The following is a 23,869-nucleotide window of genomic DNA, read 5'->3' as shown; positions in this document are numbered from 1 at the left end:
TACCAAAAAATCACTTTCACTTTAGAAAAATATGGTGGAGAGATATAGCCCTGTTTAGGGAAGTTTTTAATGTTTGATGTTTTGATGTATTTTTAACCTTCTGTTGGAAGCCACCCAGAGTGGCTGGGGAAACCCAGCCAGATGGGTTGGGTAGAAATAAATTATTATTATTATTATTATTATTATTATTATTATTATTATTATTTATTATTATAGCACAAGGACAGGGTGGGAAACCTGTGGCCCTCCAGATATTGTAAGACTCCATCTCCCAGTAGCCATTGTAAGTATGGTTAGTAGCTGGGGATGATGGGAGTTGTGATTTAGCAACTCCCAGAACACCATATATTGCACATCCTGATACAGCATTTCTGTGGAACATGGTTTAAAGTGTGTCTTGTATGACTCATTCATACAGTTATAGATGCCAATCTCCTGAACATATTGCATCATGTTAGCTTCTGGAAGTTTTGCACATGCAGTGCTATTCTCTTCAACTTTAGTGAAAAGTGCCATAATTGTTTAAGGCTGTACGTTTGATATTTTAATCATCCAATTCCTTGCTGTAATCATGGAGTATGCTTTCATCTTCCTGAGCAGCACAGAAATCTTGGATTCAGTATGGGATTAAGATTCATAACAGTAGAAAAGACTAGCTACGCTTATCTATTATTGCACATCAGACACAACATTCTCAATTCCTGCAATGAGTTGAAAACAAAAGCAACTAACTTCCTCTGTTATATACAAGCACAGAAATCTTATTAGTTTACATCCCACCTTTCTTCCCAAAGAAGCCCAAGATGGCATATCAGTATACATAATAGTACAGTTGATATTATCCAGAGTTAATAATTTTTAATTCTTCAAATCAAGGAAGTATGGTGTACATGCTGATTCTTGCCATCTTTCATTAGTCACTTATGAGCTGGGTGTATACCTCATGAGTAATCTGGAGTCTTTCTTTCACACTTCAGTACATGGAGTGTGTATGTAGAATGTATCCACCCATCCCTTTATAAGGCAAGTCATTTTCTCCAAGGTATGAGTTAATTCTTGTTAACCTCAAACATTTATTTTAAGAGGAGGAAGCAAGGTACCAAAAGGGCGTATTAGCTGTTCATGTATATATTTTTGCTAAAATATATTTTTATGGTAGAAAAAACTCATGATTCCAGTTTTGTCTTGAATATAGCACTTCTAGGGCACTATTTTCTGAGCAGTCTCCTAGTGCCATGGTTTGGGATTTCCTTTTGTGGTTTTATTTGCTCAGATTTCAGTTTCTTTTTCATGCTGCATATTTATCTCTGAATTGAATAAGGAACTATGAATAAACTTTATAGATTTCTGCCATCTGTCAGTTTCTGTTTCCCAAGATGTGGAAATGACCATCAGTTGTACAGTTAAGCATTTGTTAAAACAGTAGTTAATTTTTCCTTCCAGCTGTCTGTTGCTATTCTCCACTTAATTATCCATTTTTAGTTTTGTGCCTTAGACTGGCCTCTAATCTCTGTAAACGATTTCTAGGAGACTTGTGGAATTCTGCAACAATAAGCAGAATGGGTAGAATATGGTTTTCAACATATTGATAGCATTTAATATACTTTCAGGACAGAATAAATATATATAAAAACATTTTACATTATAAGCCATAATTGAGCCTATTTTTAAAAAACCTGCATTTTGTTGAGTAAAAAAAAGGCATTCTGTAAACTATTATTTTATGGGATTTGATTTACTGACTAATAAGAGGTGATATCCAAGTTATGCTAAGAGTAGATAATTATTTAAAGCCATTGATTAATGGCTGGGCTCTGAGTGCTACCAATGTTAGCACCTGTGATTTTATAACAGGATACAATTAACTCTATCAAGGCTGCATAAAGGTATCTCTATAACTATTCATCTTATAACTGTATAAATAGTATAGTGCTTTTCATTTCTTTATAAAGAATGCCATTATGTTAGCACTGGGCAGGTTTGAGGTCTGTCTAGATTGGTGTGGGAAACCTCTGCCCTTGGATGTCCTAGTAGACCTATGAGTCCCATTTCCACCAAAGAACACTGACCTGACAATCAGTTAACATCACTGAGTGGTATCAGGTAATGAACTGGGCGTGGAGTTGAATTCCCCACAGGGAATGTATTGGCAAAGCAGACCCCATCCCCATGGGTCACCCCACTCACCTGTCAAAGTTGACCCACAAGGTGGGGGAAAGTAAAGGTCTGCTCCCCCAGCCAAAAAGATTTCCTACTTCTTGTCTAGATATTCCAAAGAGGAATATGGATTGGATGTGTATTGGGGATCCAGGGTTGTCAGTAATCCATCAATCAAAATGTTGTGGCCCTGTTGTGTTTATTTTGACTTTTAAAAAGAATAAGATAACTTCAGTTGAATTTAAAGTAGTAAATTTGATATAATTCATAAAAGCTAATAAAGGAAACCCAACAAAACAAGCTGAAAGTTGTGACATTCGTAACTAGGGAGAAGGGCACTGAGACTGCTACCCAAAGCAGTTCACTAACTGATATATGTGGAAACTTTTGCAGAATTCGTTTTCAAAAGCTACACTGTTTCAGTATTTTGGTGATTTCAAACTTGATCTGGGTAAGAATCCAAATTAAATTCACTATAATTTGAAAAAGTAGCAGTTATATTAAACTAAATCAGACTTCTGGAAGCTTAGATGTTTGATCTTTCTTGTCATTTCATTGTTATGTGATGTCATCTTACACACTATTTCCTGAATTGAAGTGAACAAATGTTTCAAACTTTCATTAAGGCAATTTTTATGCATATGGTTTTTATCAGTAGGAAGAGAAATATTCCTCTGGGGCTTCTAATTGAGTTCTAATGGTAAGGAACCCATTATAATAAAAGCAAGACTTGCTCTTGGTGATCATATTACATGCTTGAACATTGGATAGCAACAAATGTTTGCCTCGGGTTACAGAATTTTCAGCCATTTCCTTTCTCCAGACTGAAAAGCTTTATATTGGCATGTTTTTATTTCTGAAGAAAGCATTATGAATAGGCTGTTCAGTAGACAGTGGCTGCTGTGTTGGTTGGAAATGACAGAAGATACAAAGCAGATAAATATTGCATCTGACAAAGGGGCTATGATGTATGAAAGCTCATGTGACAATGCAACTGTTAGTCTTTAAGGTGACACAAAACACCCTGCAGGTCAATGATACTGAAGCAACCTAAGGAGGCATCCGTATGCAAAATTCTGAGTTGCATAGAATGCTTTATTAGCATATTGTGATGTTGACATTACTGCTTCCAGCACTATTTCCCTCTGCTCACAACTTAGTCAAACAAACAGGTGGTTCTTTTTAATTCCTCGAATTACACTGTATAGCATAGTAGTTGCAAAGTGCGCACATTTGTATCATGCCAAGTGTATTGCAGTTCTGCTCTCAAGATGTATGTGGAAATAATGTGAGGTTTGTATTCTAATACAGCCAAGAATATGGGATTAACGCTATATAGATTTCTTGGTTGTTGGTTTAAAATATTAATTTATCTGTAGATATGTTACCTGTGAATCTAAGCCATCTTTAAAAAAGCATTAGTATAATTTATTCTGTTTGTTATGAAGACATTTGTCCTGGGACAGCAGAGCTGTGTACTCCAACTCTGCCTTTTGCACAGGGGCCAAAGGCCACTGGGAGGATTCACCCTCTTCCTCCTATCATAGTAAGGGGAGACCAGTCTGAATCCATCAGCCAGTAAAGGAGCAGCTACCTCCTTGTCACAAAGAATACTGAACAACTCTTGGTTGCTCAGGGACAGCAAAACTGTAGGAAAGTATGGCCTAGTCTCATCTACTGTTGGGGAACTAATACAGATGAGTGGGTGTTGATTATTTCAGTCAATTGTAAGCCACTGTGAATATTATTTGATCAAATGACAGGGTGTCAATCTTATTGGAACAGCCAAAAGTAGCATTGGGTCTAAATCTGGTTTGTGTGCATGCATATGTAGATTACATAATTATTGGGCAATAAAGTTTGCAGTGGTTATAAAGAACCACTAGGGAACATTTGTACTGATTGGCTCTTTGGTATGTGACCAAAATGGCAACATTAGAGACAGCAGAATAGCATTAGAATGGTAGGATGGGTGGTAAGGTGATAGTGCTTTTTCCATTGTAGCATTTTGATTATGGAATTTTCTTCATAGGGAGGCTTGCCTGAAAAAGATTAAAATACGTTTTTGAATTGTCACCTTAAATAGATTGGAAGCTATTGGCAGTCATGTTGAGACTGGCAAGCTTCTTCTACTTTCTTTTTGCCCATCCTCATTGGGAGCCTAACTACTTAATTTTGAACCAGATGCATTGCTTAAAGACAGCTCCATGTATATGTTGTATAAATGGAATGTGACCAGAGCATAGATAATTGTAAGTCTTAGCTGCCTGCTGGAAGGCAAGCAGCAATGAAATTAGATTAAACTTCATTAGGCACAATCCATGTTTCTGTTAGCTGAAAAATAGGCAAGAGGGAGGGGACAGTGAGAAAGTTAATGTGGCAGTACATAGTCCACAAAAGTATTAGGCTTTAACCTTTCTGTGCAACAAAATGGAGGCATTTTGACAATTTTTGAAGAGAAGACTAAATCCTTGGGGTGCAAGATTTGCTTTTACTGTCCTGAAATGATCCTAGTGCCATCAGTCCCATCCCACCAAGCAATATTGCATCACTCTGAGGGATTTTAGTAAAAATGTCAGCTGCTATGAATAACTCCAGGCAGAAGTTGTACTTTCTCCACTTCCAAATTCTTTTCAGGGGATTCCCTTTCCCTCCACTCACATCCCAATTCTACATAGGAGCTTTCAGCTGAGCCTTACATACTAAAGCAGGATGGTGAATCTTTGACCATCAGTTGTTGTTGGGCTCCAACTTACATTGGTTCCAGCTAGCTGAATTAATGGCAGTTGTGGATGGCAACCTCTTAAGGATCTTAAGTAAACGTCACTCACCCACATGCTTCTCATTCACTTGGCTCCTTTCCCCTCACTCTGCCACCACCCACTAACTATCCTGTCTTGGTTTGCAGTAGAGATGGTGCTTAGCACTGGACAGTGCTTTGGAAAATGCATGCAGCTTCTTTTATCTTTGTTCCAGTGTTTAAAAAGTCATGCTTTTAAGACAAAGGGCAATGCATGCAATCTCCTTAACACTGTCATGTGTAACACAGTGTGTCATAGTGAAACAAATGTGTGCGTGTGCCTGCGGCTTCTAACATTGGAGCTATGGACTTTGAAGCCACAAGGGAGAATAAGCCCAATACATAGTTTCTGTTGCACTGTTGTTTTGGGAAATACGGTACTTTGGAAATGGCATGTAAAGTTCTATCCTGCCTGCATTACAGTTGTCTGGATGCCATGGGGGGCAGGAAAGTCTGATAATTGCATTGTGTGCCCAGATTTCCTAATCCCTTGGTTCTCAAATCATATGATTGGTCAGGATGCACAAAAGTGTCCCAAGCACCAGCAATATTTACACTAAAGTTATTTTTAGAGTGATGGCAGACGGAAGAGATAAGATGAGGAGAAAGAATAAATAGTCTCTGTTTGCAGGAAGGGTATTGACCTGGCTCTTGTCACTTTTACTGATAGCATGATTTCCCAAATCTTTGACAGATACAGTAATACTAACCAGTGCAACAGAAGAAAGAAATGTGTGGAAATATTGAAGAGGCTATTTCCATGTACTTGATTGATGATGGAAAATCTGCACCTAGTAGGGGCAGACAGATAAAAGGATATATAAAAGGCAAAAAGTTAAGTAATCTGTCCCTTGAGTGCAATCCTGTGAACATCAACCCAGAAGTATAAGTGCCACTGAACTAAATGGAGCTTCTCCTCAAATAGAAAACTCTAGGGTTGCAGCCTTAGGGTCAGATTCAATCACCCCATTCTACTAGCAGTGCAAACACTCCCACTGGTGCAACAGGGATGGTACTCTCTGTATCTTCTTTAAATCTGCTCTGGAGGGTTGGGAGAGCCCGCCCCCAATAGGATTCCGTGGGGAGGAGATTGTTACCTAAGCAGTCTCCATAATCCTACATAGAATTCCCTAGTCCACTCTTAATGTGTTGCTTGTTTCTTTGTTTTAGCATTCTCATGTTAATAAGAGTTTCTCCATTTGAAAGAAGACATTTTGACCCAAACATAATAGTTACTTTAATATAGTCTTAAAGCTTGATAATTATGGATAAAATATTAACACTTGCAGAATTATGCTTAGGTGTGTTGCCTTTATGCATATAGGTGCAGTACATTTGGTTACTTAATTTACATCATACTTAAGTTCAAAACTCAAACTGGTAGAACACAGTTATCACCTCTTGGAGAAAAATCTTCTCAATTCTGTGTATAATTGTGTTCTGTTCTGCCAACAGCAGCTTTTATAAAGGTGCTCTTACATCGGGTCTGTAGCATTCAATCTGTGGTCCTTTTAAGCTCAACAGACTTGTAATACTGTATTTTTACTATTTGGAAATAATGGAATGTTTTCAAATTCATCTAACTTCAGATAGGCCAGTCAAGGGAGATAAATGCTGTATGAAAACTGTTTAGATAGATGTTTACTACAAAAAAAAATTCTTATAACCTAATATTTACTGGTGTTTTAGTGATGTTTTATTGATGCTTTACTGAATTAATTTTCCTTTTGCATGTTGTATGTTGCCTTGATAAACATTTACGAAAGCAGACTATAAATACATACATAATTAAAATATATGCTTATGATTTTGTGCCATGAACTATGCTACGTACTTGTAACTTTATAAATTAAAGTCTTGACACTTATTAAACATCAATGCAGTTTTCAAATTAGACCCTGCTTAAATTATTTGTAAACTGTTGTTTCCCAACTTTCAAAGTTGATTTTAATTCTGTGGAAGGAAAAATGAATCACTGTGTGATAAATGTGTTTGCCTAGTACACATTCTTGTATAAAGCCTCTTTTACAAGTAGTACTTGAAAAGCTAGTCATGCAGTTTTGTTACTTGTTTGTTGGCCTATTAATGAGGAAAGCATGTGAGATGGTCCTGCTGGTAAACTGAGAGTTAGAATGTGAGAGGAATAAAGTGACAACTTAAAAAGTTGTATAATATGCTTGCGGAAACTGTTGGAAGTTAGCCTAGTCATTTTTTTTCACTGATAAGATTCACTTCTACATTTATATTGATGCTAGTTACTACTTCATAGTTCAGCAAAACTATGGAAGAAAAACAACGGAGTTTTGTTTCATTCCTCAAGCTTTTCTGCAACTGTATTCACATAATCATTTAGTGGAGACCGTACTACACAATTATCTGTACACAGATTTACTCTTGTGGCATAACACAAATATTATTTGCATTCACTGTCCCCATGTCTGATCTCTAAGGTACAAGACTCTAGACTTGATAGATGTTCTTGAGTGCTTGAAAATGTTTCAGAAAACAGGAAGATCTGAAAAAAAAATCATAAAATGAAGAGGTTATTGCTTTGTCATGCTTTACATGTGGACGGTCCCAAGTTAAGTCCTACACAGCTCCAGTTTAAAGTATCTTAGCGGGTGGCTGGGTTGGAAAGACTGAGATCTTGGAAGGTCACTGCCAGTGTGACTGAACAGAAAGAAATTCTCCACAGAAAACAAATACTGGCCCATAAGGCTATGGTCTTTAGATATGCTGGTTTATTTTCAGTAGCTTATAATGATGGGTTTCCCCACATATAGAACAGGGGTAGGAAACTTTCATCTAGACCCTTCTATGAGTATGTGTGTATGATGATATAAAAAAGATTCACCATTCCTGATATAGATCAGTAGTATTACATGACACCTGGGTCGGTTATTAGGCCAGGAAAAATACTGGCCATAGCTTACAAAAGCAAAATCTGGACTCCATCACAGTAACAAAAATCTAATATGAGTGGAGTATTGTTGATTTATTTGGTTTGGTGCTTCACTTCCTTTCCCAATACTTTGAAGCTGCATTGTGAGTATGTCATTCGCTCCGTAAAGCATTTGCAGTTATTTAGGGAGGCCCACTTACAATGTGGAATGATTCATGCACAAACCACATTGAACAGCCATTGAAGATCAACTAATACAGTAAATTAAGATGTTTTTCTTTTTTAAAAAAAGTCCAGCATCTCTGAACTATGGTTTCTGTGATATCTCCTCCCAAAAATTAAATTACCAATGCAGTTATACAGACCACTACAAAAAAATAAAATGAGCATTACAAATTGAAGTGATAGAAGTCAAGCTGCAGATTTGCTTCTTGCAGGCATACTAAATAGTTCGTTCCTTTCTGTGGGCAGCATCTTCCAGCCACAGGGGACTTAAGGTAATGCTACTATAGAACTGTGCAATTGAAAATGACCCATAGTTCAATCTCTTGCAATGCAGGAATCTCAACTAACATTCATGCAGCTGCTGGGTGACCTTGGGCTAGTCACACTTCTTTGAAGTCTCTCAGCACTACTCACCTCACAGAGTGTTTGTTGTGGGGAAGGAAGGGAAAGGAGCGTGTTAGCCACTTTGAGACTCCTTCAGGTAGTGATAAAGCGGGATATCAAATCCAAACTTCTCTTCTTCTTCATGACAGATGGCCATACAACCAGTGCTTAAAACATCAAATGAAAGAGAGCCCATCACCACTGTTCCACTGTTGAACAACTCTTCCCATCAGAAAGGTCTTCCTGAATTTTAGTTGGAATCTCCTTTCTTGTAACTTGAAGCCATTTCTCTAGAGCAGGAGAAAGCAAGCTTGTTCCCTCTTCCATGTGATAGCCACCTTGAAATATCTCAAGGGCTATCATATCTCCTCTCAGTCTCTTTTCCAGCTCCTTCAACCATTCCTCATAAGGCTGTTTCCAGACCCTTGATCTTCTTGGTTGCCCTCCTTTGCACACGTTCCAGCTTGCCAATATCCTTTTTAAATTGTGGTGCCCAGAACTGGACACAGTATTCCATGTGTGGTCTGACCAAGGCAGAATAAGGCAGGACTTCCCTTGATCTGGACACTATATTTCTGTTGATACAGCCTAGAATAGCATTACCTTTCCCCCCCCCACCCCACCGCTTTCGCTGCTACTGCATCACACAGTTGACTTATGTTAAGTGTGTGGAATTACTACGTCTCCTTTTCCACGTTACCGTATTTTTCCATGTATAAGATGCCCCGTATTTTGGGGGACTGACTTTAAAGAAACTGAGGGGAGATGGCCCAAAGTTGTTGAGCTTTTTAAAGGGGAAATTGCACTCCACTCGTGCCATCACCCCAGCAGGGCTGTTGCTGGGGGTTGGCAAAGTGGGCAGCTGCTCCCCCATGCCACTGTGGGCAGGAAGCTCCCTAGAGCGTGGGCCATCAACCACCTGGCTGGCACACGCAGCTTCCCCTCAATGCAGCTGCGGGAAATGCTCTCCTGAGCACGCGCCTCCCACAGCGGCATGGGGGGGAGTTGCGCGCCCACCAATCAGCTGGCTGGCTGGCAGCGCGCAGCTCCTCCCCCACCACCACCACTATCTGTGTATATGACAACCCCAGTTTTTTGACATGATTTTTGAGTTTAAAACCTCATCTAATACACGGGAAAATATGGAATTTTGCTTTGGTGGTTGATCTCTTCCATGTCACAATAGGCCAGGGTTGTGACAGGACATCTGCCCTGGGTGCCAAACAAGCAAGTAAGCAAATAAGTAAATAAATAGTTTTCCATCCACCCAAACTCACAGCCCAGTTAGTCTTTCCAACACTCCTGCTCTCCAAACCCTTAACTTTGCAACTGATGTTCACATTTAAAGGTGAACCTGCAGCTTCCACTCTGAATCATTTGCTGCTGTTTTGACAGCTCTTGCAAATGTACAACTTTTGTTTGTTTGTTTCACTGATTTCCTTGTTATAAAAGGTAAAAATGAGGTGTGTTTCATTTTAGCTTAGAAAATGTGAATAAGGCCCATGGAACTACTGGAAATGTGAGGAAAATAATATGCTTAACCAGACAAGTGTGTATTTGTTTTAAAGATATACATAAATATGCACACTAATAAACAAGTCAATATAACAGACTAACATTGTCATATTCAGGAAATTTACATGCAAAGATAGGGGAGAGGAGCGGAAAATTCACTTCCTCCATAATCAAGGATATGGCAAGGTAAAATATGTCAACAAATCTTTCCAAAAGGAATTCTAGGACACTTTGGCTTAATGCCCTCCATAGGCAAATTAATACATGAGATGAAAGAAATCCAAACTACTTTAAATGCTTCAGGTTGTTGCCAGTTTTGTATATATAACTTTGTGGGTTGTAAGTAACCATGTCTGGGAGGAAGGAAAAGAACCGCAACAAATACGCTGGGTAGTCTGTTGCTAATGCTGAGGTGGTTGATATGGAAACAGCACTCAAAACAGTAGAGGCATATAATAGCCATGAAGACAGATGAAGCCCACAAGAGAGCCAAAGCCCACAGAATGCACAATGAAACGCTGCATTTAGCCTGACACCATGTTAAGGCCATCATGCTTTACAATATCCACCCCCTAACCAAAAAAACCCCCAAGAAGTTGAATATTTCTGATTTTATTGGTGGCATTTCTTCCTGGTTGTATCCTCATAACTTTGTTGACTTGTTTCCTGGCCTGTATTTGGCAACTTGTGTCTCTCTGTGTGTGTTTATCAGTGATGTAGAACATCACACTAGTTCAGAGTTTTGCCTTCACCTTGTATGTCATTTTACTTGTGGATATGTTTAAACCTCTAAAGGAGACAAAGGTGTACTTTGTGTCTTAGGTCTTACACATTATGTGGGTTGCTACTTTCATATGCAATTTGTCTAGGATTAGCCAGAAACAAGAACATACCTCCACATTCAGATGTGGAAGACGTAAGCAGTGTGTAATATTACCTTAAAGTTTTCCGTTGTTTATCACCCTCCCCTTCTTTTTGTTGCCTTCATACTGGGGTAATGCAGGAAGGAATCAACTTGTAGACTGTTTTCCCCACTCCCCAAAGAGTCCAGTAACAGTAAAAGCTGGATGAGAGATGAGACAATGAATTAGAGGGTAATTAAAACATAGACATTTTACAATGTTAATACTTCTTTGTAGAGTCTGTTGAAGATGGGGAAGTGCTCATAAAGTTATATAAATTGGAACAAGTAAAACAACTGACCAGAATTTTGTTTCAATGTATTTTCCAGGCTCAGAACAAAGAAACAAATGTGCTTGCTGCTGCAAAGGTGATTGATACTAAATCTGAGGAAGAACTTGAAGACTACATGGTTGAAATTGATATCCTAGCATCCTGTGATCATCCTAACATTGTCAAACTTCTAGATGCCTTTTATTATGAAAACAACCTTTGGGTAGGTATTTGCTGTTGTTCAGAGCCTGTACTTTAGGAGAAGATGTGAAATTACAGTGTCTTTATGACTTGACAAAACAATACTTCAGTACAATATGGGTGTTTAATTAGTACTTTTTGTTTGCATATGTACAGTTTGTTGACAGTGGAGGAAAGGGTGCTTAAACCTTCTGGAGTGTAACTTTAGACCTAAATATGCTTGCTGTTAAGGCAAAAGCTTTTGCTAGAGATCTCAATTCATAAAATAAGATATTTTACTTGAAATTTATATATTTATTTAAGAGTACTTATATCTTGCCCTTTCATTGTAAAAATCTTTATGCTCTCAAATGTGATGGATTGGGCTTTTATTTTTGCCAGCCTAGGTGAAAGGAACAGATCATTTTCACCAACTGACAGGTGGGCGGGTAGCGCTGTGGTCTAAACCACTGAGCCTAGGGCCTGCTGATCAGAAGGTTGGTGGTTCGAATCCCCGCAACGGGGTGAGCTCCTGTTGTTTGGTCCCAGCTATTGCCCACCTAGCAGTTTGAAAGCACGTCAAGTGCAAGTAGATAAATAGATACTGCTCAAGGGGGAATGTAAACGGTGTTTCTGTGTGCTGCTCTGGTTCATCAGAAGCGGCTTAGTCATGCTGGCCACATGACCCGGAAGCTGTACACCAGCTCCCTCAGCCAGTAAAGCGAGATGAGCACCACAACCCCAGAGTTATCCGTGGCTGGACTTAACAGTCAGGGGTCCGCTTTACCCCCCTAAGTGGGGGAGAGATACACAGAGAGACAGGGAGGAGCCTGACCTACACTAAGCAGGCCACACTTTGTTTACTGTGGCTTACTACATTCAGAAAATCATGGGGGTATAAGCCTCAATCCCGGGTTTCCAGAATTTTTGTGGAATTTCCCCCCTCCAAAGTCTGTTGCCTTCTTAAAATTTTAGCTAATGGGGGAGTTGCATATTATAAGGTCTATTTGTTAAATCTTAGAATTCTAGACCAGTAGGGGAGGGGTGTGAGACCTAGAGAAAGTCCTGAGGACCAGATAAGAGGCTTGGAGGGCCACATTCAGCTGGTGGGCCTGAGGTTCCCCACCCTGGTATAGACAGTTCTGCCCATAAGCAGTGCTCAATTTGATTTAAGCATATAGCCTCCCTAGAAAGAGTGTTTGAGGGTTGGGCAGGGACAGGAATTGCAGTGTTTTTCATTGTGTGCCCACACATTGTAACAGTAACAAAATGCTAGGTTTTCTATTGTTGCTGCTTGCTAAATATCAGATGCAGAGTTCTTCATTTCTATAAATGAAAGCAAGCAATATGGCCAGTAAAAGCCGGCCATCTTTTGTCATCAACAAACATTCACAACCCAAAGAGGAAAGGAGAGAGTGACTGATTAGTCAAACATCAGAAGCCTCAAAATGTTGATACACTTGAGTGTTTCAGTTAAATGTATTGTAAATTTAAACAGGGAAAACAGGTAGAGAAAAGTGGGACTCCACAGCGCCATCTGGTGGCACAATGTTATATCACATATATAACACATAAAATAGCTTTTTCTTTACCCATCTAGCTGAGTCCTTGGTTAGGGGAGTTTTGATTTATCTTCTGTGCTCTGACTAGCCAAAGTTAAATCTCAATACTTGGAAGTTTAAAAATAGATTATTTTATTTTTTATATGCAGATCCTGATTGAATTCTGTGCTGGTGGTGCTGTAGATGCTGTAATGTTGGGCAAGTACAATATTACGTTTTGCAAAAGAAAGCTACAATTTTGCATATTAACAGTTTGGTTATACTGTGTACCAAAATCTATCTGTCTGTCTGTCTATCTATTTATCTATTTTCTGCACTGCCCTTCATCTGAGGATCATGGGGTGGTTTACAATATAAAAACACAAAAATACATAGCATACAAACAAACAAACAAACAAACAATAACAATAACCACACCACACCACGCACAGTTTAAAAGGCCACAGATTGTTTAATTAGCAAAAGGCCTGGGAGAAGGGGAATGTTTTGCTTGGTGCCGAAAGGAACGTAACAAAGGCACTAGGTGAGCCTCCCTCCACAAGCAGGGAGCCGCTGCAGAAAAGGCCCACTCTGTGTTGCCACCCTTCAGACCTCTCATGGAAGAAGCACGCAAAAAAGGGCCTCAAACGAGGATTGCAGTGTTCAGGTTGGTTCATTTGGGGACGGGCGACCCTTGTGATTTTAAACATTTGTATACATTTAACACAAAAGACACTACTTACCAAATCTACCCTAGGAATTAATTTAGTAGTTAAAATCCTTCCAAAATAAAAAGCTTTGTCACTCCTAAGAAAGGCCTTAAGGGGAAGAGCAGTTTCTGATCTCACTAAAGGAGTTCATTTCAAGACCTCTTGAAAACCACAGTAAAACCCCCAAAAGAGTGTTACTTCATCCTAGTTACCAGAGCAGCAGGACTTCTTGAACTTCCCCAACAGGCCATTCTTATCTCTCATTTTAGCTTTGATGAGAAAGCTGGAGCCCAGAATAGTACTGTTCCTTCTGCAGCACCTCCCTTTTTTCACTCTCAGCCACCTCCATTTTGACTAGTGTATAAGATAAAAGAATTCAGGTGTAAAAGGAAGTGTGTTGCCAGTTCTGATCTGTGAGAAATGTGCTCCATATAAAAAATAGTTTGGCAACATATTTAGATTGCTCACCACAGAGTATGGGGATCCCTTGACCCTCCAAATGTTGCTGAATTACCCATCATTAGCTATTGACCATTCTTGCTGGGGATGATGGAAGTTGTGGTTCAGCAACATCGGGGGGGGGGGAGGTTGCCCATGCCTGGTTTAATATATTTTCTGTACCCATTTTATATATAAGAATATCCATAGTTAAACTGTTTTATTTTAATGTATTTAGTAGCAAACATACACATACACAAAAGTATCATGATTCAGCAATGCTGCAAAATGAAAAACAAGACAGCATTTGAACTATTGTGGATATAAATATCTATGACATAGCTTTTACATTAAAACAAAGAAAACAGGTTCCACTGCTTAGTGTTGCAAGACTTTTATGTTAACTCTCTGTTTCTGAAATACTCCTTCAAGAACTTGAAAAGCTTGCAAGTACTTTAAGGTACTTGTTTGGAAAGTCTGAACTTAACAACCAACTTTGAACAGGTTTATTCTCTCTGTGTCTGCAATGAATAGCTAGGGTGATAATTTCAGGAGCTTGCAAGTTTTTCAAGTTCCTGAAGGACTATTTCATTCCAAAACACATAGAACTATAATAAAAGTTATGTGACCAGTAAGCATCAGAGCCTGTTCTCATTTTTGTTTTGATTCTTCGTGGTGCTTCTTCATATTTCTTCACACTGTGGCTTCTGTATTAGGTTTCTCCAATCTCGTACCCTCCTAATGTGTTGAACTACAAGTTGTTCACTCCAGTGGCCTAGGTAACTGGGGGAATGATAGGAGCTGTAGTCAAACACATCTAAACAACACTAGGTTGGAGAATCCCGTTCTGTTTGATCAGCTTTTAAGACTTATCAGGTTGAAGCAAATGTTTATTAAAAAATGTGAATCAATGCAATCTGCAAATGATGGTTTTTATATTCTGAGAGTATGCTTTTCTTGTAGAACTTGAGAGGCCACTAACCGAGCCACAGATCAGGGTAGTTTGCAGGCAGACACTTGAGGCGCTGCACTATCTGCATGAAAATAAGATCATTCATAGAGATCTAAAAGCTGGCAATATTCTTTTCACATTGGATGGAGACATTAAGCTAGGTGAGTATTCCTCTTTTAAAAATTTAACTTGGATGAAAAGAGATTTCATGATGTATTATTTTCCAGCTGTTATAAGTAAGTTTTGTTGACCTGGAAAATAAACAATTTTAGTAATTATTGTAATTACACTTGACAAATTTCCTTTGGATTTCAGAGTGAATGGGTGGGCCTATTGTAGTACTTGTACTGAATACTTTAATGTTTCTTAAAGCCTGATGTGGTATGTTTTTTGGGACACACATAGAAACACTTTAAAATGCCTGTACTTGTTCAGATAAATGATCTACATAGCTAGACCATTTCTTCGTATTGTACTGACCTACCAAATGCTTGGGGAAGATTATAATCAAGGCATGCTATCAATATTCATTGCCTGTTTTTTAAACCCCAGCATCTGGCAGTTACAGATAAGGTTCAATCATATGCTACCCTTACAATGTGGCTGTTGCTTCTGCATGGTCAGGTGCCATGCCAAGAAACACCATCATATCGGCTAAGGTTTCCATGTGGGAAAATAAAAACGCCAGCTGTCCACTGAAAGGGATTCCTTGATTGGTCAGAAGCAATAACCACTGAGATAATATGAATGGCATGCTTCTGAATACCAGTTGCTGGTAATCACAAGTCAAGTGAGGAGAGCACTGTTACACTCAGTTTCTGTTTGCAGGTTTCTCATAGGCATCTAGTTGGCCGTTGTAAGATGAAAATGCTGTACTACATGGGTCTTTGGGCTTAATCCAGCAGGACTGTTATGTCCTCATAGAAGCAATATATTTTTAATCCAACTTTTAAACAATAGTTTGTACTTGGCTTTCAATACATGCTGTGGGAGTGGAGTCAATATGTAAATTATGCATTGAATGCTGAAGTACTTACTTTAGTCTTAAGGAATAAGATGTGCCTATTGAGTTTCAGCATTTTGAATATTTGTACCAGCAAGTAAATGCCTTCTGTTGTGCTGTAATTTGTTTCATTGGATTATTAGGCTCCTTTTAGATTATTATATATAGCTTTATTTCATTCTCACAATAAATCTTTAAAAATAGTTTGAGCTTAGATCTTCAGGGCAGTGTCTGCCTTTCGCCCTTGCTTTTTGTGGTGGCTGCTTGCTGTTTGGTCATAACTTAGCCCGCTAAGATGTTTAAAGGCCATTTTAGGAAATCCACATGAATGTGTGGGGATTAAGGAATGGACATACATTTCTTTTCTTCCCAGATTGAAACTATTGACTTAAACTGAGGAACAGCTTCCTCCTCAGCTCCGTTTACTATTTGCATCTTTAGGCAGAACGTTTCAGTATTGGCAAACTGGCTTCTTAAACTCATAGGGCCAGATTCAACTACAGTGGTACCTTGGTCTATGAACAGTCCTGTTAACGAACGCTTCGGACAACAAACTCTGCAATACCGGAAGTAGGTCTCATTAGGGAAAGCGCGTGCCTCGGTTTAAGAATGCTTTGGTCTAAGAACGGACCTCCAGAACGGATTAAGTTCGTAACCCAAGGTACCACTGTAGTCCAGTTTATAAGCAGAAGTCAGCACAAGGACTCCTGCTATTGCAGCAGGGCTCTCCTTCCCCCACATATCTCCAAGCCTTCACCAAATCCACTCTGGAGGTTTGGGAGAATGCCCAGAATAACCCAGGGTGGAAGGAAGGGAAAATAATTACATCGGACAAGCAGATTTCCGTCAAAATTCCGAAATATGTTTCTAACCACGTACTGTGAACTAGCCCATTTCCATTGTGTGGCTTCATGTGGAACTGCATTGTTGTGTTACATTTTACTAAGCATTCATGATGTTAGTGGGGACAACAGCTTAGTGCTTATTGGGGATACTCATCTTTGCTACTAGTAACTTGTAGAATGAATTTCCTTCATATTTCTGTTGATGTGGACTTTTATGCCCCTTTCCCTCTGATGTTTATATCAAAATATATCAAAATATTAAACGATATAATCATATAATTAAAATGCATAACTATATCAGTTAAGTGTTCACAGAGCATATTGGTTATTCCATTATAAATATAAACTTCTACAAACCTCATCCATTTTTCTGTCTTCTTGAACCCCAAGAAAATCAATCTTTGTCATTATAGTAACATTCAATGATTTATAAAACCAATGCAAATATACATGATTAAAGTGATTCTTTTGGCAAAGAGTGCCCAGGAAGCTCAGTGCTATTGGAGGTACAAGCTTCCAATTTGGGAGTTCAGCCTGAAGTGAAAAGAAGTCATGCCCCTACCTGTGCCTCACTTGTCACTTGTCACATAGTTTAACTCACTAGGTTAAACTATGCTCTCATCACTCATGAGCTTAATCCTTTCTCTATTAATTCATATTTTTTGTTGTAAACCTGTTGAATATTCTTGACAAATGAGTGGTGTTATACAAGTTTTTACATAACTGACACTGTTTGAAGTAAAAGTGTATATTGGTATGAGTGACTGTAATGTTTTCTCATTTGTTTGAAGCGGATTTTGGAGTGTCTGCTAAAAATACAAGGACAATACAAAGACGAGATTCTTTCATTGGTACTCCATATTGGTATGTGTGCAGTTTTTGTACTGTTTTATGCTGAGTGCAGCATATTGCATTTTATAAACAATTGTTTATCTAAAAAAATCAAATATAGTAAACAAAATGATAATATTGTTTTGTTGGAGCATTTACTGGTTTTATTAACCTTAATTTATATGTAAAATTAGTCATACTCTGACCCATTGGAATCAATGGTTTAAAGTAATTTATATACATTTATTTCAGTGGCTCTACTCTGATGATGTTGATTATTTCCATTTAACTGGGATAGATATTTCCCCTTGGATATATTTCTTCTCACTGTTGAAAATACCACTTACTACAGATAATAGATCTTAAAAAATCTTTTCTTTCTTTCTATCCCAGGATGGCTCCTGAAGTAGTAATGTGTGAGACCTCTAAAGACAGGCCTTATGATTACAAGGCTGATGTTTGGTCTTTAGGTGTCACTTTAATAGAAATGGCTGAAATAGAACCACCTCATCATGAACTGAATCCAATGCGTGTTCTGCTGAAAATAGCAAAGTCGGAACCACCATCGTTGGCACAACCTTCAAAATGGTGATTATTCTATTTTATTTTATGGTATATTTTTATTTTCCAAGAATAATACCTAGGTACAGAATAATAGAGCTGTCTTAATTTTTAAGATTGTCAATTGGCAAAAAAGCACACTTAGGCCTCAAGAGTTAAATGTTGTTTCCCCCTAGAAGCAAATAGGCATTTCAAGCTTAGCTGGATATTAATTAGGCTAGCTTTCAGTTAAATATTGGTGTACATCACCGGAGGAGAGTGAGCTTGCCTCAAGATGAGGATGCAGATAGTGGTGCTATAGAAATAAAATAGTACAATAGTCTTGGACATCAATCTTCATTAAAATGATTTGAAGTATCTTCTTCTTCTTTGGCGATCACTCATAGCCAAGTAAGATTGTCTTCCATAAACACTGTTTTAACAATGAATCCGCAAGTGACTGTGGAGGCCAATTCTGGATCCACACATCCTTCCACAGTTGGGGACATTGGTTCCCAGGCGGGAGTTGATCACGTTGTGGATTTGCCAAGCGTGCCTTCCTCTTAGCACGTTTCTCGTATAATAGCTTATTAACAGTGTACTGTGGATCTTACGAGAGGTAGCAGGCAAGAAGTAGACGGTACTGAAATTATTTTTATCTGACAGTCATTAGATACTTCTGATGACATGGATGACATCACTCAATTTGTATGTAGTGCTGAATGTATAGCATTTATTGAATTCAGCTTCTTTTATGCAGGTCTGCTGACTTCAAAGACTTTTTAAGGAAATGTTTGGAAAAAAATGTAGATGCCAGGTGGAACACTGCTGAGCTTCTACAGGTAGGAAGAACGAAGTGTCTATTGAGTCATGATATTTTATTGAGTGACTTTATATAAATAATTTAAGACAGGAACTATTTTAAAAGTCTGCTGAATTTTCAATCTTTGTATGTTTTAACTTTATTTAGAACATGCATTTGCCAATGGTCACCAGAGTGTTAGGCGTCAGCACCAACTGGTTAATACCCCACTTTTCTAGCCAGAGAATGATAAAAACAGCAAATAACTTGTTTTTAAAAAACTGCAGTGCTTGCAATAAAAAATACTAAAAGCAACATAAAATAAATAAAATGCCAGTTTTCCAGGAGCCATATGCTAGTGACAAACAGGACAACTCTACACTCTTTTGCAAACATGCGTATACATACACCGTAGATACATCCAACATGCACCACAGAGGCACACAGACAAGTATATCCACACAACCTTTCCCAATCAGCAGGATGGAATGAAAGGAACACTGTGGGGAAATTTTAAAACTATCCTCCCTGCAGTCTCTGTCCCCCATCCCCAAACTCAGCTGATCAGAAAGCCGCTAAGCACAAGCAAAGAGGGCTCTGCTCTGGTTCCTTAAACTTTTCCAACATGAAGGGCATGGAAAGCCTTTTCAGCCATCACTTTGAACAGTGCTCCCCCACCTCCCCTTTCAGCTGCTCCTCGAAGCAGCAGTTCCAAAAGATGACAGGTCTGTAATCCCCTTTGGACAGCAGGAAGGGCGATGGTGAGACACTGGGGCCATGCTTTGGATTTTAAAAGTAGCTGGTAATTTAGGCATGCAGATCTTTAGAAGAGGGCATTGGGGAAGTGAGTGAATAGCATGCACCCATTGGTGCTGTTACTCTTCTCCTTTACCACTGGTATTATCATGAGAAGCTCTTATGTCTAAGGGAGCTTGAGAATTTAAAGAGCACTTGGATGGTTCTAGGGAGAAGACAGACATTCTGACAAAAGTATATCCAGACCTTGGTTATGCATAGGTCCTCTGGATTCCAGCTGTTGCTTATTACTGCCTGGTATTTCAGAAGCTGCAGTCTCCTTCATAGTTTACAAGGAGCTAACCTAAATAAATGTTATAGGATGAATATGACTTGGTTACTTCATTTATGTTCCCATCTAAAATACATTAGATTTAAAAATAAAGACTTCTGAAATGGAGCCAGGCAAAGAAAATCTGCCAGAGAAACACTCTTAGCTTCAGCCATGCAAAATTTCAAATAAATAAATGTAAATGATCTTAGACTTGAAAATAGAAGAACAAATAGCACAGAAAAAAGTTGTAAGCAGTATAAATTTTCCTTTAAGTGTTCTATTTTTTATTTTGAGTTGGATGCAAAAAAGACCATAACCTGGCCCTAAGTGATAAAATATGTTGCTATTAAATGGTTTTTAATTTTGATTAACTGATATTATGCCTTTTTAAACAGCATCCATTTGTTACTGTAACTTCTAATAAACCAGTCAGAGAACTGATTGCAGAAGCAAAGGCTGAAGTTACAGAGGAAGTAGAAGATGGGAAAGAGGAGGAAGAAGAGGAAGAAACTGAAAATTCTCTGGTAAGTTAAAATAAATATTTCAAAAATATTTTAACTTGTGCTGCAGTTTACAGCTATGAATTGTATTCATTTCCATTGATCTTTCATGTAATTGAGCTTAGGGATACAATGCTAATTGCCTTTTATAAGCAGGAGGAGGACCATGGGATCCTCCCATTCCTCCAGTATGTCCCAGGTAAGATAAAACCTCTGCCAGCTCTGGAGTCAGTGGTTACTTCTCCCCCTCCTATCAGTACAGTAAATTAGGAAAATCCATAGTAGGGAGGAAAAAGGAACAGGTCACTTCTGCCCTGTATTCACCATTAAATTCTCCATTGGTTGATATAAAACTTTGATAGCATTATTTCCTTATTACTGCATTGTATAGCTAATCAGTTTTTTGTGTGTCTATTTTAGCAGTTACCTGCAAGTAAACGAGCCTCATCTGACCTCAGCATTGCCAGCTCCGAAGAGGATAAACTTTCACAGAATGCCAGTATTCTGGAATCTGTTTCTGAAAAAACAGAGCGTTCATCCACAGAACAGAATAGTACTAGTGCACCTGAAGGTGAAAAAACAAGTGTGACTCCTGACAAAAATGAAAAGGAGAAATACATTGCAAGCACAAGTGGCACCATACAAGAAGACACTGAAAAACTGAAGAATGGATCTGCATTGCTCCATGAAGATGAGGAAGCGAAGAAGACCGAGAAGACAATTGAAAATTCAAGATTAAGTGAAAACACAGAGTCACAGAAAGAGGAAAAGGAGATTGGCACAGTAGTATCTGAAACTAACGTTGAGCCCAGTCTAAAAACAGAGGAAGGAAAGGACTTCACAAATGAATCAACGGTTGAAAACAAACAAGAAACAATTCCTCATGATGGAGGCAGCAGTGCAGAAATTACAGATGCAGTCTCTAAAGCAGCTGTTGTGAAAGAAGAAAGTACCACAAACCTCCAGGAAAATGAAATGGAAGAGGCAAAGCCTACCGAAGGAATTAAAGAGGTTGAGGAATTGCAAGGGGATGACAAATGTAAAGAGGGTGATCTGAAAGAGGCCGAAAGTCAGAAAAATGAAGTTACTGCAGGTACTGAAGAATCACAGGTGAAGGTCATAGCTGAGACAGCTGATGAACCACAGAAGCAAATAAAAGACGGTACCAGTAGTCCACAAGAGATTGACAGTACTGGCAACAATCAGGTCACTGATGTAGATAAAGTGCTTGAAAATGCTCAGGAGTCAGCAGAGTGCCTGGCTGAGGATGCTTCTGAGAAAGTCTCAGAAATGGGGAAAATGGTAGATTCTGATCAGCAGTTAGTTGAGGGATACAATGACGATTCAAAGAAGACAAGCAGCACAAAGGAAACAGAGGTCAGTGTTTCAGAAAGAGCAGACAACATTGAGCATAAGCCAGCAGACAAAAAACATACTGAAGAGGCAAGAACTGAGGAAAGCAATATTGCATCAGGGGTTAAAATTGCAGAACCTGAACATAAATTAGAAAACAGAGCTGAGGAGAAGCATGAGAATAATATACAAATGGACACAGACCGACCAGCAGTTTCCAGTGGCTTGCCAGTTGAAAATAAGCTCGAAGATTCTGCAGCCAAGCAGATGCATGAACATGAGGTGTCTCCAGTACCCGATATTAGCATTAGCTCTGCAGAAAATCATGCAGAAGATAAATCTGGCAATCAGGATAGTGTTGAAAACTCACATCATGTTGATTCTGAAAGCACTAAAGAAAATGACACAGATTCAGGCAGAGGTTCCACTGCTGACAACAGCAGCATTGATTTGAACTTGTCCATTTCCAGTTTCCTCACTAAAAACAAGGAGAGTGGATCAATATCTTTACAAGTAAGAGTCAACAATTCTATTAGTAACATAGAGATACAGATCAGGGTAGCTAGCTTCCAGCCCATGCACTGGATTTGCCCCACCAACCCATAGGAAGTGGCTCACTAGCCTCCACAGCTTGTCTCTGAATCTGATCAGGAGGTAAACGTTCTCTACCTGTTCTTTAGATAGGATGTTAAAGGTATGAGATGAAATCAGAAAATTTGGGATTCTGTCTCCATTCTAAGCCCAAGACTAAGATCAGAGATGAAACTCTCTGCCTGCTTTTTAAGAACAAAAGGCAGCATATTCCTCCACTCCAGCACAGGGGTAGGTGCAAAATAAAAGGCTGGGTTTCCAGCCTTTACTACACCAGTGCTGGAATAAGAAAGGCTGGAAATACTGAGTGTTTATGTGTGTGTAAGAGAACAAGAGAGTTGTGTATAGAACTGGTGAGCATGGTATGTGTACATATGTGGTGGTGCATGTGTGTTTGGTCCATATGTGAGCTGTATGGTAGTGCATGTGTATACCATGACCCTCAGAGGGGTAGTTAAATATCAACGTGGCCCTTGAGAAAAAAAATGTTAGCTAGCCTTAAAATAGGCAGTGTGTAACATACACACTAGAGGGACACGGGCGGCGCTGTGGTCTAAACCACAGAGCCTAGGGCTTGCCGATCGGAAGGTCGGCGGTTCAAATCCTGGCAACGGGGTGAGCTCCCGTTGTTCGGTCCCAGCTCCTGCCCACCTAGCAGTTCGAAAGCGCATCAAGTGCAAGTAGATAAATAGGTACTGCTCCGGCGGGAAGGTAAACGGCATTTCCGTGCGCTGCTCTAGATTGCCAGAAGCAACTTAGTAATTCTGGCCACATGACCCAGAAGCTGTCTGCGGACAAACGCCGGCTCCCTCGGCCGATATAGAGCGAGATGAGCGCACGACCCCAGAGTCGTCCACAACTGGACCTAATGGTCAGGGGTACCTTTACATTTTTAACATACACACTATATAATATGTTTTATGTTTATAACTAGATATCTGTCTACATATTTAAGTGAAGGTTCCTGAATTCATGCAGAATAAGAATTTTAAGGCTGTCATCCTAGATGTCCATAATTCTGAATTAACAGCTTGAAAATAGGTTTGAATTATCTTTCTGTTCTTGGTTACTTTTGTAAAAGTGAAGGTGGATTGCATATGTAGCAGATATTCAGCCTTGTCTGTATATTCCGTAGTATACTGGTCCAAAATGCCCAGTTGAAGAAATAAATTCTTCTTTAAGAACATACCTCATAGCAAACTTGAGTCCATCTTTGCCCATCTTGTGAAAAGAAACAGAATTAAATAAAGAAATTTAGGATCTAATTCTGTTGATTGGAAACTGAAATCTTTGAACTTGCAGGCTTTGGGTTCTTTCAAAAATAAGTAAAGGTTGAACAGGTATACTTTATGCAGCAC

The 23,869-nt window shown here is 39.0% G+C and overlaps 1 protein-coding gene across 4 annotated transcripts in view; it reads left to right on the top strand.

Annotated features, from left to right (window-relative positions):
• SLK (STE20 like kinase) overlaps window positions 1-23,869 on the top strand; it is a 45,497-nt gene that overhangs the window by 4,238 nt on the left and 17,390 nt on the right. For 3 of the 4 annotated variants that reach the window (XM_053389283.1, XM_053389286.1, XM_053389284.1), the window contains exons 3-10: window positions 11,215-11,379; window positions 13,048-13,096; window positions 14,989-15,138; window positions 17,617-17,689; window positions 18,050-18,244; window positions 18,957-19,038; window positions 20,463-20,591; window positions 20,988-22,433. In XM_053389283.1, coding sequence (XP_053245258.1) covers window positions 11,215-11,379; window positions 13,048-13,096; window positions 14,989-15,138; window positions 17,617-17,689; window positions 18,050-18,244; window positions 18,957-19,038; window positions 20,463-20,591; window positions 20,988-22,433 — 2,289 coding nt within the window. The remainder of the gene's footprint in view (window positions 1-11,214; window positions 11,380-13,047; window positions 13,097-14,988; window positions 15,139-17,616; window positions 17,690-18,049; window positions 18,245-18,956; window positions 19,039-20,462; window positions 20,592-20,987; window positions 22,434-23,869) is intronic. The other variant, XM_053389285.1, reaches the window with a different exon arrangement.

Source organism: Podarcis raffonei, chromosome 5 (assembly GCF_027172205.1).
Source record: "Podarcis raffonei isolate rPodRaf1 chromosome 5, rPodRaf1.pri, whole genome shotgun sequence".
Taxonomy (NCBI): Eukaryota; Metazoa; Chordata; class Lepidosauria; order Squamata; family Lacertidae; genus Podarcis; species Podarcis raffonei.
The sequence above is the reverse complement of the archived record's forward strand: the minus strand, read 5'-3'. Positions and strand labels throughout refer to the sequence as shown.